Source organism: Crocodylus siamensis, chromosome 3 (assembly GCF_052110815.1).
Source record: "Crocodylus siamensis isolate JL-2025a chromosome 3, ASM5211081v1, whole genome shotgun sequence".
Taxonomy (NCBI): Eukaryota; Metazoa; Chordata; order Crocodylia; family Crocodylidae; genus Crocodylus; species Crocodylus siamensis.
The window spans coordinates 161517783-161533428 of record NC_143397.1 but is presented as its reverse complement, the minus strand read 5'-3'; the positions used below and the strand labels follow the sequence as shown (position 1 = coordinate 161533428).

Genomic DNA, 15646 nt, shown 5'->3' with positions numbered 1-15646 from the left:
TTAAGCTGCCTAAAGTGTGCTTAAAAGTAGTTTCAGGTGTAAATGTGTGGACAATCCAGGGGTTAAGAGCTCCAGAAGCCACCTAAAATTAATGTGTAACAAGTCCCTAAGAAACAGAGGTGATAAACTTGTCTGTCTGCTTTACACAGTGTCAGTGGTGGAAAAGTGGTCCTAGGACAAGGCACCCTACTGGTTACTTGCATGAGAAATCTGATTTTTCAGCCAAGTAGTAATATATATGAACCTTTAATTATTTAAACCATATTTCTCTCTGTTGTGTTCCTAAGGATAAATAGTAGTTTTGAAGATGCTATTCTGTATGTGAACTTTCCTAGGGAAAAGGCCAAATCTTACAATTGTAGTGAGGATATATTTCATTCATGGAACATGGTTCTGTGCCCTTGGAACCAAAGGGATGGGTGAATTTGAAGATTCCATTCTGAGAGAAGTACATATCCGTTGTTGGAAAGAATGCTTATAGAGTGAGTGAGGGGTCAAAGATACAGCTTCCCCCAGAGCTATGCTACTATTATTACAAGGTGGTTATATTTGTGGGATGGCTTAAAGTACAGTCTATTTATATGCATTGTAGCCATCAAATTGAAGCCAGGGAGATACATAGAGCATAAAGCAATATGGAATTTGATAGATGTTAATATATAGTCTCATTTGCCCTGATGTAAACTAGAAGTAATTGTGTTCACCTCAGCACCCAATGGATTTGCTCCCATTTAGAGCACCATAACTGATATCAGAATATGGTCTTTCAAGCTGCGCAGTGTATAGTGATGATGCATATTTTGCTGTTTATTTCTAGACTACTTGCAGTAACATTGTGAAATGAAGATAAGAAAAAATATTTCTCTGGATTTGCTTCACTGTGGGGGGAGGGGGGAAGAAGACTTTCCATAATTTGTCTACAATAATTTAAAAACAAAGAACTCAGATGAAAGGAAATGTTTTCTATTTTCTTTTTTCTCTTTGACAACATTGGGTGCTTCAGGAAATATTTATCCCTACAGGCTCGGCATTTTAACACTGCTTCATTACTGTTTCATTTGTAACTAGTGAAAGCTTTTTTTTAAAAAAATCACATTGTAATTGGGCTTTATGTTGGGATTTTTTTAGTACAGTTTTACTTCCAGTGGGGATTAAAGTGTTTGCTAAACTTATTTTTTAACATCAGACTAAAACACTTCTAGCATTGCTGTATTTAGGTTTTATTAGGCACATTTACACATTCATTAATGTGCAGTGGTTACTGTGCATTTAATTTAGTACTTGTATAATTAAGTACTAAATAAATGCACAGTAACCTGAGTTACAGTTCAGTAACACCTTTTAAGGGAAGCTACTGTGCAGTAGCCTAATAATACTGCTCAGTATCATATTAGCACTGTTTGTGCTGTGACATGCTTCTGTGCAGTATTACTAGGCAACTGCACTGTTAGTAGCTCATGTAAATGCACCCATTGGGTGTATCCACACATGCAGGCATGTGCCTTTGCTATAGCTGAAGTAAGAGCAGTACAAATTTATGCTAGGGATTTTTGTCTCAGTGCACATGCCTGGACATGCACTTTGGTGTGGGACAAGCTGTGCCACTTGGGACAAAATGATCCTGCCCAGCCCCTTCTGTATTTGCAGCCAAGGGGAAATGGAGCCTGGAGCCAGCACCTGTGCTGGCCCCAGCAGTATAAAAACCTGCCATGGCAAGCAGCTCAGGGCTACTTGCTTTCTGGAACTTATGGGGCCTGGCCAATTGGTATCTGGGGACACTAGCCCCTTGTGCCAGCTGGACTGCTGCAATAGCCCTAACCTAGAGTGGCCCCTGAACCCTCTACCCACTGCAGCAGTCTGGCAGTAGGGGTTCCTGCCTGGCTATGACCTGCTGCCACCTGTAACAGCATGCGGCCCCAAGCCTACACATCTCCCAGGCCTGGATGGGAACTGAATGCCTGTAGCAGAAGCATCTGCACCTCTGGGCCAGCTGCCAGGGGGCTGAGGCTGTACAGTTGGCCTTCGTGTGGCATTGCTGCCATGTGTGCCACCACCCTGCCATCTGGGCAGCTGCTGCCTGGAAGATGTTCTTAGCATGGTGGCCTGCTTTGAACTATCAAAGCATGTCTTCCTGGCCACTTCAGCCACCTCCAGCTGGGTCCTGGGTGCCAGCCCTGAACAGGCTCCTCTGCCTGGGTCCTGCCACTTGCCTCACTAGCAGGAATCCTGATGTTCCCTATTAAAAAAATCCCATATTCACTCTTTAAAATACCCCAAAATCTATGTTCCTCCACAATTAAACAAAAGTCCGTTATCTATCTATAGAGAGTGAGAGATTGATTAGTTGGACAAAGTTTTATGTATATATTTACAATTTTAAAGCAGTTTGGAATCCTACCAGTGTCTCTATCATAATAAAATAAATTCTAAATATCTATATGTTTTGATGTTTGTTTTTGGTTTTCTTATCATAGAACAATTACAGCTCCCTCCCAAACCCTTTCACTAACTAAGATGTGGGACAGCTGCCCCTGTAGCTACAGCTGCTGCCAGCAGGTCTCATCCTGTCTGGCAGCTGGTCATGTATAATTAGGGGATATGAGATTTGCAAGAGCAGGGTGGGAAGGAATATAGGGGGATATGGGTATGTGTGGGGGTGGGGATATGAGGGGGCATGGGGTGTGTGGATAGGTATGGGTGGATTGTGGGGGGACTCTGGGTGTGGGGAGACTGTGTGGGGGAGCTACTCAAGACGGGTGGGTCGCCTGCCCCGCCACAGGGTGCAGCCCCCCCACACCACATGGACTACCCCCCTGCAGGGCCACAGATCCCCTACAGGGCCCACAGCACCCCCCCCCCCCACAGAGCTGACATCTTGCCCCCACAGCAGCAGCAGCCTTTGACACTCAGGGCCCACAGCTGACAACCCCCCCCATTCCAGAGGTGTGGCGTGGCCCCAGCCACCCCAGATCTGTATTTCCAGGTGTCAAATTTTGAGCCTGTGCTGCAAATATTTAGCATGGGAAACACTTTTTTGTTCCCAGCATGCCTCTTGCGGCATCTCAAGAGGCATACACAGGCTGTTTGGGATGTGCCCATTGTAGCTAAGTGACTCAATTCCACTGAGAGACATTTTGCCCTTATTTTAATTGTATAGTACAACATACCAATGGCTATGTTGTGCCAGTGTCATTGTAATGCACACATGACATGCTCAATAAACTACTCTTGTGGGGCAAAGTGGGACATGGAAGTAACAGAAACTAAGTTTCTGCACTCAGAGAAAAAGAGGTATCAGTATTTACTGTGAGCAGCTCTTTTAACTATGCACTTGTATCTGCACTGAGGTGCAAGTGCACAGGGTTAGCTCCCAATCTATCTCAATAGATATATGAAATCTCTCTCAAACATTTGAACATGTTAATATGAAAGAAATATTTTAAGTTCACTAAGCATGTTTATCATGTTGGACACAAAAGTGTGCTTGAGTTTATGGAGGCTAAGGTAGTATTCTCAAACAGGGCTTAAAAGTGCCGATTACTTGGGGAGATCATTGGAGGAATGGCGGGATGGTATTATTCTGCTGTGCACCTCCACCGGGACTTTCAGCTAAATCTCAACTACAGTGCTAAATTCTGCCTTCACTTTCAGTTGTGCTGAAGGTGTTTGCCTTCCAAATCTTTATGACTGGTGATGAGCAGACAGGAATGTTCTTCACGTTTCAGATACAAAACTATAATTTTTCTTGTAAATGAAACAATGTTGATGCGTACTCAAAGCAACACACACAACCTGGATTCTTTTTCTTCCTATCACTTGTTGGATACAACATATGATCAAGGTATAATGGGAGAGGGTGATGGGACAATATAAGAATTCTGACTTATTTTTACTTACCTAGTAGTATTAATATACATGCCAAAACAGCAACTAAGGCTTCTGTGCTGAGACCCATGGCATACATGAAAGCTCCATATTGACAGAACAGGGCATTAGCTTCATTATCACAGTCACAGACGGTGACAGTTAGAGTGTTTGTGCTGGTAAGTGATGGGGCTCCATTGTCCGCAATTAAGATAGGCAAGTAGAAAGCAAGCTGTTCTTGTTTACTGAAGCCATTTTGAACTGTAAGAATCCCAGCTGTGTTATCTAAAGGATGAAGTATACACATTAGATATGTATATTAACGGCATAGTAAAAAACTGTCATTAAAGGATATGTTCATTGCAGTTAACCTAGGTTCTAATTTAGGTATTAGTCCATTCATGATCATTCATACAAACACCTCCAACCCACTTTTGGAGGTACATTCTTCCTGAGCTGATTTACTTACTTTAGAATGTGGATTATGGCTCAGACTTAAAACATTGCTCAGACTAGACCATATCACTCCGTAGTGAGGACACAAGCAAGCATTCAAACACTGATAATTGTCCAATATTTTTCCTACAAATCCCTCCAGAAGAGACTTATTCTCACACAGCTGACACAACTGACTGAAGCAAAGTCTCTTTTTATAAAGAACCACGCTGATATGTCCTTGGGCAACACAGAAATATGGGTAGCACTTGTATGCAGGCTAATTTAACCTGGATGGTCAGACTTCAGTGCCAACCACATATGCTAAATCTGAAGTGTAGATATATGTTGAGAGAGACAGGAAAGAGCGAAAGAGTATAGCAGAGGAACATAACTTCTGTAAAGGAGTTAAAAAGACACGTAAAATGAGCTGGACATGACATTTAAGTTACTGATAAGTTACAAAGCATCAGGCACCATAAAGAATGCAAAGAGACTTCAGAGGACAAGTCTTGGCTTATTTGTATTTGTTTCCTTGTTTATTTACTTGGTTAGTTATTGGTTCTGGTTTTTGGGAGGAAGTAAGTTTTATTTTGTTTTGTTTTTTTTCCTCTATATTTTTTTTCACAATGTTATTGTAATTGAAAATGCAAGATAAGCTAAACCCAGAGCCATTTTTTTTTATCCTTCTGAACTTTGGTGTTTGGGTTCAGGAGGTCTAAAGACATCCCCACTTCAGATTGGTAATACCAGATTTTTTCTAAGTTTGAAAAAACAATTACATTTATTCGTTAGGACATTTTATTGATGTGGTCTTACTGTGTGGAAGATATTTTGCACTAAGATTTAATGTAACTGCACATGAAGTATGTCATAGATGAAGACAGAATTTGACCAAGAACTTCTGTTTTTAATGTTCAGATGTAAATGGGGGGGGGAACCCTCAAGTCAGCTGCCATCCTATCCAGAAGTTTGCAGATGATATTATATCTCTTGACAATCAAGAGGCTCAAAATTCCAAACATAGCTTCTTAGTGGTTTGAGTGGGGAGTTCCTTAAATTTGTCTTTGAATAATTACTATCTCAAATTAGGAGCCACCTGTGCTCCTGCAATTTCAACTGGGAGCAGAGCCAGAGACCCTTCACCTTTGCTTTATATTTAAATATTGTCATTTAAAAATTAGCATAGATCCTTCATGAAGCAACTTGACCCAACAGGTACTGTAGATTTAACTCATGCTGCTTGACTGCTCATTCACATTAGACACGTATTTTAGGTATGAGCTTCTTGGGAAATATGCATAATGCAAAATTAACTTTTGCATAAATGTGTGTAATGCAATGTAGGGGTAGGTGGGAAAGGAAAAATAATACTATTAAGATTTTTAAGCACTACCCAGAAACAAATTATGTGTGTATGTCCATAAGATGTCTACAATTAGCCTTTTCCTTATCACTGTGTAGCAAAACCCCCAGTTTTTCTTTTTTTTAATTTTTAAATGCTTCCCCTTCCCCAACCATTTCTGACTTTTTCTCTCCTTTTCTATTCCCTATAGATAAGTATAAGTGAGCTCACACTTAGGATAAGCTTTAAACATTTTTATTTTGGTAGCAAGTTTTTGGTTTTGGTTATCCACTGTTTTATATTGTATAATTATTAGGTTTGTATTGATTTTTACTCTTGTATATTGCATTATTATTATTTTTGTATTGATTTCTATTGTTTCATATGGCTATTTTATGGTTTAGGCCTGTGTTTGTAAGTGAATCAAAGTCATGTCAAGTTTCCTTTTTATATGTCAAATCTCCATCTTGTGTCCTCTGCCGGGGCATCCCCTGTGCTGCAACTGTATGAGTCATGTATCCCTCCCATGTAAATTGGTTCCCAGATGAATAAGTGTGATTGGGAATGATTGAATACAATGGTAGCAGGCCTCTACTGAATGGCCTGTAATGACTGGGCAATCACCTCGCATTGATTCATCCAGGAACCAGGGACCTCACCCAGGAACAGCGACAACAACCCAGCATTTGAAGGACAACAGACCCTGCAGAACCAGCAACTCTCACCATTACATACACCCAAAACTGCACATCCCTGCATGGAGCACACATGCTCAATATGCCAGGGGCTGACCCTTGCCTGGGCCTGCCTCCTGTCACTAGGGTCACAAAAGGTCTGCCCCTATAAAAAGGGGCAGTGAAGACAGACCCTCCATCTGGACCAGCACCAAGCCACACCACCTATCCACCCAGAGGCCCTGCTGACACCCCCCCTCCGGACAACACTTACTGGACAAGGACCCCTTTCCAGCCTGGATAGGTAGATATTACCTGCATACCTCCTCCTACAATTTGGACTCTCTCTCCTCCTGGACTTCAGTGGACTTCATCCCCTGCACCAAGCCTCTCTAACCCCTGCTGCCATAGTGTGTGCATGCACATGTGTGTGTATGTGTGTGTGAGTGTGGGTGTGTGTGTGGGTGGGTGCAAGGGAACCAATTTGGCATTGTGTCACCATCTCTCCTGTTCAATAAAACCATTGACATTTGCAACCCTGAGTTGGGTCATGTTTTACTAAATCCCAGTCCCTTCCTTATCTTAAATTCCAGCCTCATTCTCTCCCAACTCTAGCCCCCACCCCCTCCACTAATTTCCTGATCTCCTCTCAATTCCTACTGCCTTTTCCCTGTGACTTTCTGCTGCCTTTTTTTGCTTTCCCACTGCCACCTTTCAGTCTCTCCTGCTGCTTTTCCTGTGATTTTCTGCTGTCCCTCTCTCTGTTTTCAGGCTTCCCCCACACCTTCTGTAGTCACCCCCTCCCCCACCACAGCTTCCCAGCTCCTCATGGCTGTCTTGCAGTTTTCTCCAGCAGCTGGAGCCTTTATCCAGCTCCCAGCACTTAATGCTGCTCCCTGCAACTTCTCTAGCTGCCCTGGAGCCATCCTCTGGCTCCCCACATCCAGAGCCCCTCTTTAACACCCATGCTTTCTCTTAGTCCCATTTTTCCTCTCCCCACCCACCTTTTCAGCTCCCCCGTAGCTCTGGCTCCAGTCCCAGCCTCTGTGCGGGCTTTGCTTCCCTGTTCTGAAGGCTTTAGGCATTGTGTTTTAATCAATTAACCTAAAGTTACCCCTGAGCCTCAGTTCTTCAGCCAGACCCCTGTGGTCTACCGGTTCTAATCCCAGTCCTGGTAACTTTAACTTCCTACACTTCTACTTTCTTACCTTAACCTTTCCCCAGGTATCCCAAGTACACCAAGCACATACATACATACATATCATAACACCCAACTTAGGAACTCACCTGTGTGTATGTGTAGATGGGTGGTATTTGTTTAAATTAGTGAATACACATATATATACATATATAGATATCATTGTGTGTGTGTATGTGGTATATAAATTAGTAATCCACATATGTGTATTGAAGGTGCAGGTTGGGTAACTGGTAAGTGATTCTGTCTAAATTTGCTGTGTGTAGTGTGTATGGGCTTAAACTGGTGCTAGGTGTGCATGAACCAAGGCTAGTTATTTTGAATGTGTCCATATCTGAGTTGCTAGTGTGATTGGTGTGTGTGCGTGTGTGTGTGTGCGTGTGTGTGTGGTGTACCCTTCATATGGCATTGTGTCATTGTGTGCATGATATACAAATTAATGATCTGTGTCTAACTTCTGGGGTGTATAATGTATGTGCTTGAGTTGGTGATAGGTATGCATGTGCCTAGGCTGGTTTGGATGTGTATGTGCCTGAGCTGGTAGCGTGCGTGTGTATGCACCTAACTGATTTGTGTGTTTGTATATGTTGAATCGTGTCACACCCTCTTGTCTAACAGCGCAATATTGAGATCCTGAGATCTCAGGGCAACAATTGCACTGGCCTCTTTTGAAAAGAATTCTGTAATGTCATAGATCATATAATGCTATTTAAGCATAGTTCTGAGTAGGCATTGATTAAGAGCTGTGCCACCTTTGTAGATTCTGGTTTTCCTCAGGTCTAGAACTGTCCAAGTTTAGTCATCTAGCTTTATGAACATGGCAAAGGTGGAGAGAATGGGGCCTTAGTCTAATATCTTCCTGAAATTCCAGAAATTTGGGGACAAATTTCTATGTCCAGCAGCACATGTTTGTGATGTCACTCAAAGACACCTGTCCTTGGACCTTGTGTGAAGTACACAAGATGGAAAGAGGCAACGCACAATCTGTCCAAAACCCAGCAGGGTTCCACCTCCTGGAGTGAGAGGTTAACGAAGCTGAGAAATGAAACATTAAAACATTGACTTTGGCATTGGAGCATTAGTTTAAATAGCATAGTTTGCTATTTGACGTAGACCGAACTTTCCAAAAGTTAGTCCCATTGATTTATTCACCTAGCCAGAACTTTCAAATAATTAGCAAAGTCAATATGAACAATGTGTACTTTAGTGGAGTCTGTAGCAGTTTTAAGTCTCAGAAGACTGAATTTAAGTGGTGTTTTTTTCTGCAGTCTCATCAGCTGTTGAACTTAAGTTTTCTTTACAGATTAGTTTCGATTGAAGTCCCCCTATATCATTCTGTTTAAGAATCTGGATCAATACCAGAACTGCATAGCATTAAATAGATGATGCCATTGGTAATCAGTATCCAAAATTTAAAATGTAACATAAGTGATCTTATATAACTGACAATTTGTATCTATGTTTTTTAGACCTTATTAATATTAATTCTTCATTTTATTTACTGAATACTCTCCTGTATTTAAAAAATTAACGTAGGACAATGTAAGAGTTAATTAGAAAGTTGTGTTCAGAGCATGTTTTATATATTAGTGATCAAGTATTAAATTATTCCCATCAACCTTTTTTGTGCTAAGCATCTTATTTTAGATTTTAATACTGCCTTGTGTTGGTTAAACTTTGGTTTCTAAAAGCAGTTTTTTTATGAGCGTGTAGAATTATTATTTTTAAAAGCTTTGCCTAAAAACTGTTGTACTCGGATTCAAACTTTACACTGCCAATGTCTATACAGTTGAAAGATTGTGTGGTGTGTCAATGTGACTACATTAAAAATATGCATCTTTTATGAAGGAGTTTTTAAAAACTGCATGAGTGACACTACCTTGATTATCTCTGACAGAAAAACCTGAGTTGTTTGTGGCCTCCTCTTGGAGAGAGAAGTAAAAGTGATGGCCTTCCACTGAATCATCTTTATCCACTGCACTGATGGTCTGAATTAGCTGAGAACAAATATTGACAAAAATACGTAAGACTAAATACTATTTTACCGTCTTTTAATACAATAACACAATAGTGCATTACAATGAATAACAAATGTATGGAGGAATATTGGTGTTCTTCTGTATTGTATAGTATTATGACTCATTATTTTGCACTGATTTGAGAGGGATATAAGCATCAGATGTCTGTGATACTACATGTGTTTCTGGTAGTGAAGTGCAGAGCATGAACAAAGTTTCCATAAGCAAAACAATTCTAAAAATAGTATGTTTCCCTTTCTTTTTTATTCTCAAGGCAAAAAATATATCATTCTACCTTTGAATGAATCCTTCAATAGAAAACCCATTTCCTCCAGCCCACAAACACATTGGCATCATGCAACTGATGTATTATAGTTGCAGTAACTGAGAGATGATGACAAGTTCATGGGTTGAATTGTTGATTCCAGATATAATAACAGATTGATTATGGAAGTTATTGTGTTTGTTTTCAAGAAAACAAAATAGCCCTAATTTACAAATATGTCAAACCAGATTGCCATTTGCAAGATAAAGTCAAAATTAGCATCTTAGGTTTCAAAATACCATCTTCAATCTTCATGAATAAACAACCCTGTTGAAGTTAAAATAATTAGCAATATTTCTGCTTATGAAGAGCAAATATGTGTCACTTTTATCAGTTGCTATTCAGTGAATCATGCATCATCAAGGACAGCATTCGATGAAAACTTCATAGGTTGCTGTATAAGCCTATTTATGTGTAAGAGATTTTTTTCTAAATACATTTGAGGGTGGGGGTGGGGAATGGACTCAGACCACAATAACAGACCTGAATGGCTCAAATGTTGGAAAACAGAATGCCCATTTTGAAAGTGTCTGTATTTATCAGTCAGCTGTTTGTTTATATTGTAGACTTTGTGTTCAGAGTTGTACATTAACATAAGTCCCATTTCTTTTTAGGCAAAGTAATCCTGGAGGTATCAAGATGGAGTATACAATGCAGCAATGGTAAAAGCAACACAAAGTAGTGTTTAATGGGTGTCCTATGTTCTTGGCATTATCTTCAATTCATGTGTATACCAATCTCATGTCTAGAGCAACTGGGGTGCTATGAAGCCTTTTAGTAGCAAGTGCTAGATCACTGCTGCTAATGCACAGGTTGTCTCTGCAAATCCTTGAAGTATTTCATAGGAAGAAGGACTGGGTAGGGGTGTTTTCTCTTCTTTCTTGAACTAAAGAAAATCCTTGGTGACACAAAGCTATGGAAAGAAGGGTGGACAGGAATGTGAGGTACCACAATAGGAAAAGAGAGAGATGTTTCCTCAGTGCTGCTCAGAATAAAAGTGCAAAACTTTCTTTTAAAAAACATCTATTTTGTCAAATACTTTAGCAACATAACAAGGTCATTTCGGGAGTTTTTATGGTAGTAATCTCCATGCCAACAACTGAGGAACGAGTAGGGGTGTGTGTGTGTATGTGTGCACACAGAGAGAGTCTACAATCTATCAAAACTCAAAAGCAAGTTATAGCTTGTTTATGTTCACAGCACTTTCAAGGACATTTCCATATTAAAGTATTTGAACTTTACTAATGTGAGTTACCAGGAAAGATGAATTTTATTGTACAAAAGATGTTTAAAAATGTTCAACTTGTGTTGGTTACTTATCATAAACCACGTAATATGCTTGTGGCTCCCTGATTAGATAACTATAGCCAAGATTCTAATCCTGAGGTAGGAATGTGAGTCTGTTCACATAGTGCAGGTTAACAAGACCACAGAAACTATTAATTTTATTTTTGGTTGCAATGCTCTCAAATTCTATTGAACATTGGGCAGGCTAGTTACCATAAGCAATCAATACAGAAATAGAAGTAATACAATTCCAGTGACATTAAAAGTCTAATTCTGCATTTTCAAATCAAACGTGCAGGTTTGCTTTAGTTATTCATTTTATACATATAGTTAGATAAGTAATACAGTAAATGTGTATATCTGTATATACTTTTCCACATACATTTCAGTTGTATAAGCAAAAACAATACTTCTTTGATCATTTCATGGTCAGCCTAAAAAATAACTGTGATTTTCCTTATTCTACTCTGTACTGTAGTACCAAAAGCTTTGTCTCTTTATGCATGCACCTTTTGGGATTCTTTTTAGAAGTGAAAGAATATTCAGAACATTTAGACAGGGCAACCTCTTAATTCTTATTTCTTACTAGTTCATTTCTACTAGGATCCAGCAAACCCCAGAGGACTCTATAAAATATTCAGAATGCGATAGGCAGTTGTGATTTTGCTGAGTCTGAAATAAAAAAGTTCCACAAAGAAAGAAAAATGTTTCATATTTGCAGCTTTCCTAGGCTTGTTTGCATGCAACCTGGGAGTGGATAGCACCTCATAGGGAAAAATAGCCTCACAACAGTTTGAGAAACTCTACACTAATTGTTTGTGAATCAAGGTCTAAAGAACCTACATGTGTAGAGTGAAAACAAAGACAGTGGGGTTAGATACTGCTTTTGTAAGGTTATCAGCTGCCATAGTGATTGCTGTGAAATCTAACTGCCATGTATTGTGCTACTTCAAGGCTCATTAATCAGGAAGCTTTAATAATCTAGGTGTACATACAGACCTTAGGAGGAGGTTAGCTCAAGTTAAAAATGGCCACCTGATTTAATTTAAGTCACAATGGGGGAGCTAATTGGGGGTCTTAGGAAGACTGGAGGCAAGCAGGATCTGCGGGCAGGCTTCAGGGATTGGGAGAGCTATCAGGGTCTTTGGGAGGGGATGTTGGTGGGATCTGGGAGGACTTGGTGGGATCAGGTCACTAGCAGGGCTTGCGAAGGGGCTGGGGGGGGGCTCTCTCCACACCTTGGACCAGATGCTATTTTTAGCCTCACAACCTACATCATTCCCAGGAAAATAATGCCCCCCCTCTCCCCTTCCCCCACCTGACTTACTTCCCTGGCTCCTGCCCCTGGCAATAATTAGTAAAGCCAATGGTAGAAGCAGGATGGTGGGTTTGGCAGTCAAAAAGAGAGGGACCGGCTGGCTGGTTCACAGAGTATTTTTCTACCTGGGGGTGAGGCAAGGGGCTAGGAGGCTAAAAATCACCTAGTACTGGCAGGGAGGTAGAAAAAGTGCAGCCCTGGGTCTGGCCAGTGACTGGGCTTTCTCAGCCCTGGGGCTGCACTTGGAACTGTACAGAAGTTCAATTAGGTTAGGTCCAGTGAGACTGATCTAATTTATACTAACTCAGAGGTGCACTTAACTTAGACTAGGTTGGCCATTTTTACGCTGATCTAACCTTAAAAGCTGTATAGTTTACACTTAAATCAACTTAACTAGGGATCTAAGTGTAAGGTACACACCCAGGTGAACTAAATTTGAGTGGGTGCCACTTTTAACATGATCTAAGATCCCCTTAATTTCCCCTTAACTTTCGTATGTACCCTAGATGTCAGTTAGAAAATGTTCACTTGTTTTCAACCATAAATGAACTTGCTAGATCCTGTCCTAGAGATGTGCCTTGGGGTTCTTTTTGCAGTGTCCATGTCCACTAAATCTTTACAAACAGATTCATATCCCTTTGCCTGAGCACCTGGTAGCACACAAACCTGTCAGTTTCCAAGAGGTTCATAGACGCATAAATGTTAGGAGCTGGAAGAGAGCTTACAAGAACATTGGGTCCAGCCCCCCTGCACTTGGGCAGGAAAGACTGCTGGGGTCAGATAGGCCCAACAAAGTGGGTGTCAAGATGCTTTTTTAAGATCACCAGGCTGGGTGACTGTACCACCTCTGGGGGAGTCTGTTCCAGACTCTTGGTACTTGACTTGTAAATAAGTTTGCCCTTATGTCCAATCTGAAGCAATCTTCAATTAATAATGGGCATAAATTAATCTTCTTCAATTAATTTATGCCCATTATTTCTGGTCTTCCCCTGGGGTGCCTTGGTGAATAGGTGCTCCCCCAGGCCCTGATGCATACCCCAAATATACTTATAGGCTGCCACCAAGTCCCCTCTGAGTCTTTTCCTCTCCAGGCTGAACAGTCCCAAGTCTTTCAGCCTCTCCTTGTATTACCTGTTCTCCAGACCTGTAATCATGTGTGTGGCTCTCCTTTGGACTCCCTTGAGCTTGCCCACATCCTTTCTGAAGTGTGGCGCCCAGAACTGGATGTAATGCACCATCTGTGGTCCCACCAAGGTCAAGTATAGCTAGCCTTTGATCAAGATGCATTGGTAGATGCATACCAGCATTTGGTTTGCTCTGTCAGCTATGGTATCACATTGGTGGCTCAAATTCATTCTGTGGTCTATCACGACATGCAGAACTCTTCCAGTTGTGGTTCTGGCAAGTGTAGCATTGCCAAAACTGGAAGTGTGTTGTGGATTATTTCTTCCCAGATGAAGCACTTTACATTTCTCCATCCACCTCAGAAGCCCAGGTAAGCCTGTATTGCTAGCCTGTCCATACTCCCCCATAATTTGATGTCAAACCTTACCAGTTCACATTTAACACCTGAATCCAAATAATTGATGAATGTGTTGAAAAGCACTGGTCCAAATACTGAACCCTGAGGGATGGCATTGGTCACCTTCCACTTTGTTGACTTAGTTCCATCTATTAATATTCTCTGGGTCCTATTTTTGAGCCAGTTACCTAGCCACTAGACCGTAAAGTAGTCAAGACCACATTTTCCCAATTTTACCATGAGGATAAAGGGGGAAAGGGGAAAAGGAGCCAAAAAACATCCTTGGCTAAACAGGGAAATCCAGGGGAGCCTAAAAGCACAAAGGAAGGCATATGGGCAGTGGAAGCAGGGGGAAGCTACCAAGGAGGATTATACCTACTTGGCCTGCACTTGCAGGGAGGCAGTTAGAAAGGCCAAAGCAACTACACAGTTGAGGCTGGCAACACAAATTAAATACAACAAAAAGGGTTTTGTTTAGGTATGTAGGGAGTAAAAGGAAGGTAAAGGGCAGCAAAAGACCCCTACTAAACAAGAAGGAGCAATTAGTGAGAGAGAAGGGGACAAGGCTGAACAATTCCATGAGTTTCTTTTTTGCCTCGGTGTTCTTGACCAGGGGTCAAGATAAGTCTCCTAATGGGTTTTTAGAATGGACATCAGAGGGACATCAGCCCACCAACTGTTGATGCTGACTTGGTGCAAAGTCACTTGGATGGACTAGATGTGTTTAAGTCAGTAGGCCCAGATAAGCTGCATCCAAAACTACTGAATGAATTGGCAAAACCACTGGCACAGCTGTTTGAGCACTCGTGGCACTTGCGTTAGGTCCTGGAGGACTGGAAAAGGGCCAATGTGGTCCCTAATTTCAAGCAGGAGAGGAAGGAGGACCCGAGTAATTATATGCCAGTCAGTCTCACCTCCATCCTTGGAAAGGTCTTTGAAAAGATTATGAAGGATCATATTTGCAGGAGTCCAGTGGGAAAAATAATGCAACAGAGCAACCAGCATGGATTTGTAGCAGATAGATCATGCCTGACCAATGTGGTTTCATTTTATGACTGGGTCACAAAACACTTAGATGCAGGAGTAGAGGTAGATGTTGTTTTCTTGGATTTTAGCAAGGCCTTCAATATGGTATCACATCCCATTTTCATAAATAAATTAGGCTGTGACAGATGTTTACACAGTCTGGTGGGTAGCAAATTGGCTTAGTGGCCGCACAAAGAAAGTGGTAGTGGGTGGGTTGGGTACTGATCTAGAAGGACGTAGGTAGTGGGGTCCCATAGGGTTTGGTCCTTGAACCTGTACTATTCAATATCTTCATCAGTGACTTGGATGGGGGTGTGAAGTGTACTCTGTCCAAGTTTGTGGACGATACTAAATTGTGGGGTGAATTGCACACTCCAGAGGGTAGGGAATGATTGCAAGCAGACCTGTACAGGTTAGAAAAGTGTGCAGTATACAATAGAATTCAGTACAACAAGGACAAATGTGGAGTGCTGCACCTAGAATGCAAAAATATTCCACACACCTACTGGCTAGAAAGTGACCATCTCAGCAGCCCAGAAGTGGAAAGGGATCTCAGAGTCATAGTGGACTCCAAGATGAACATGAGTCAGGAGATGGTACTCTCTCTTACCTTGGGTGGTCTTTAAGAGAAGGC

At 41.3% G+C, this 15646-nt stretch overlaps 1 protein-coding gene across 4 annotated transcripts in view; it reads right to left on the bottom strand.

Annotated features, from left to right (window-relative positions):
- The window catches only part of CDH19 (cadherin 19), a 92622-nt gene that overhangs the window by 7518 nt on the left and 69458 nt on the right, over positions 1–15646 (bottom strand). For all 4 annotated transcript variants that reach the window (XM_090039597.1, XM_090039596.1, XM_090039599.1 and 1 more), the window contains 2 exons: positions 9396–9513; positions 3898–4149 (listed from right to left, as the gene is read on the bottom strand). In XM_090039597.1, coding sequence (XP_089895723.1) covers positions 3898–4149; positions 9396–9513 — 370 coding nt within the window. The remainder of the gene's footprint in view (positions 1–3897; positions 4150–9395; positions 9514–15646) is intronic.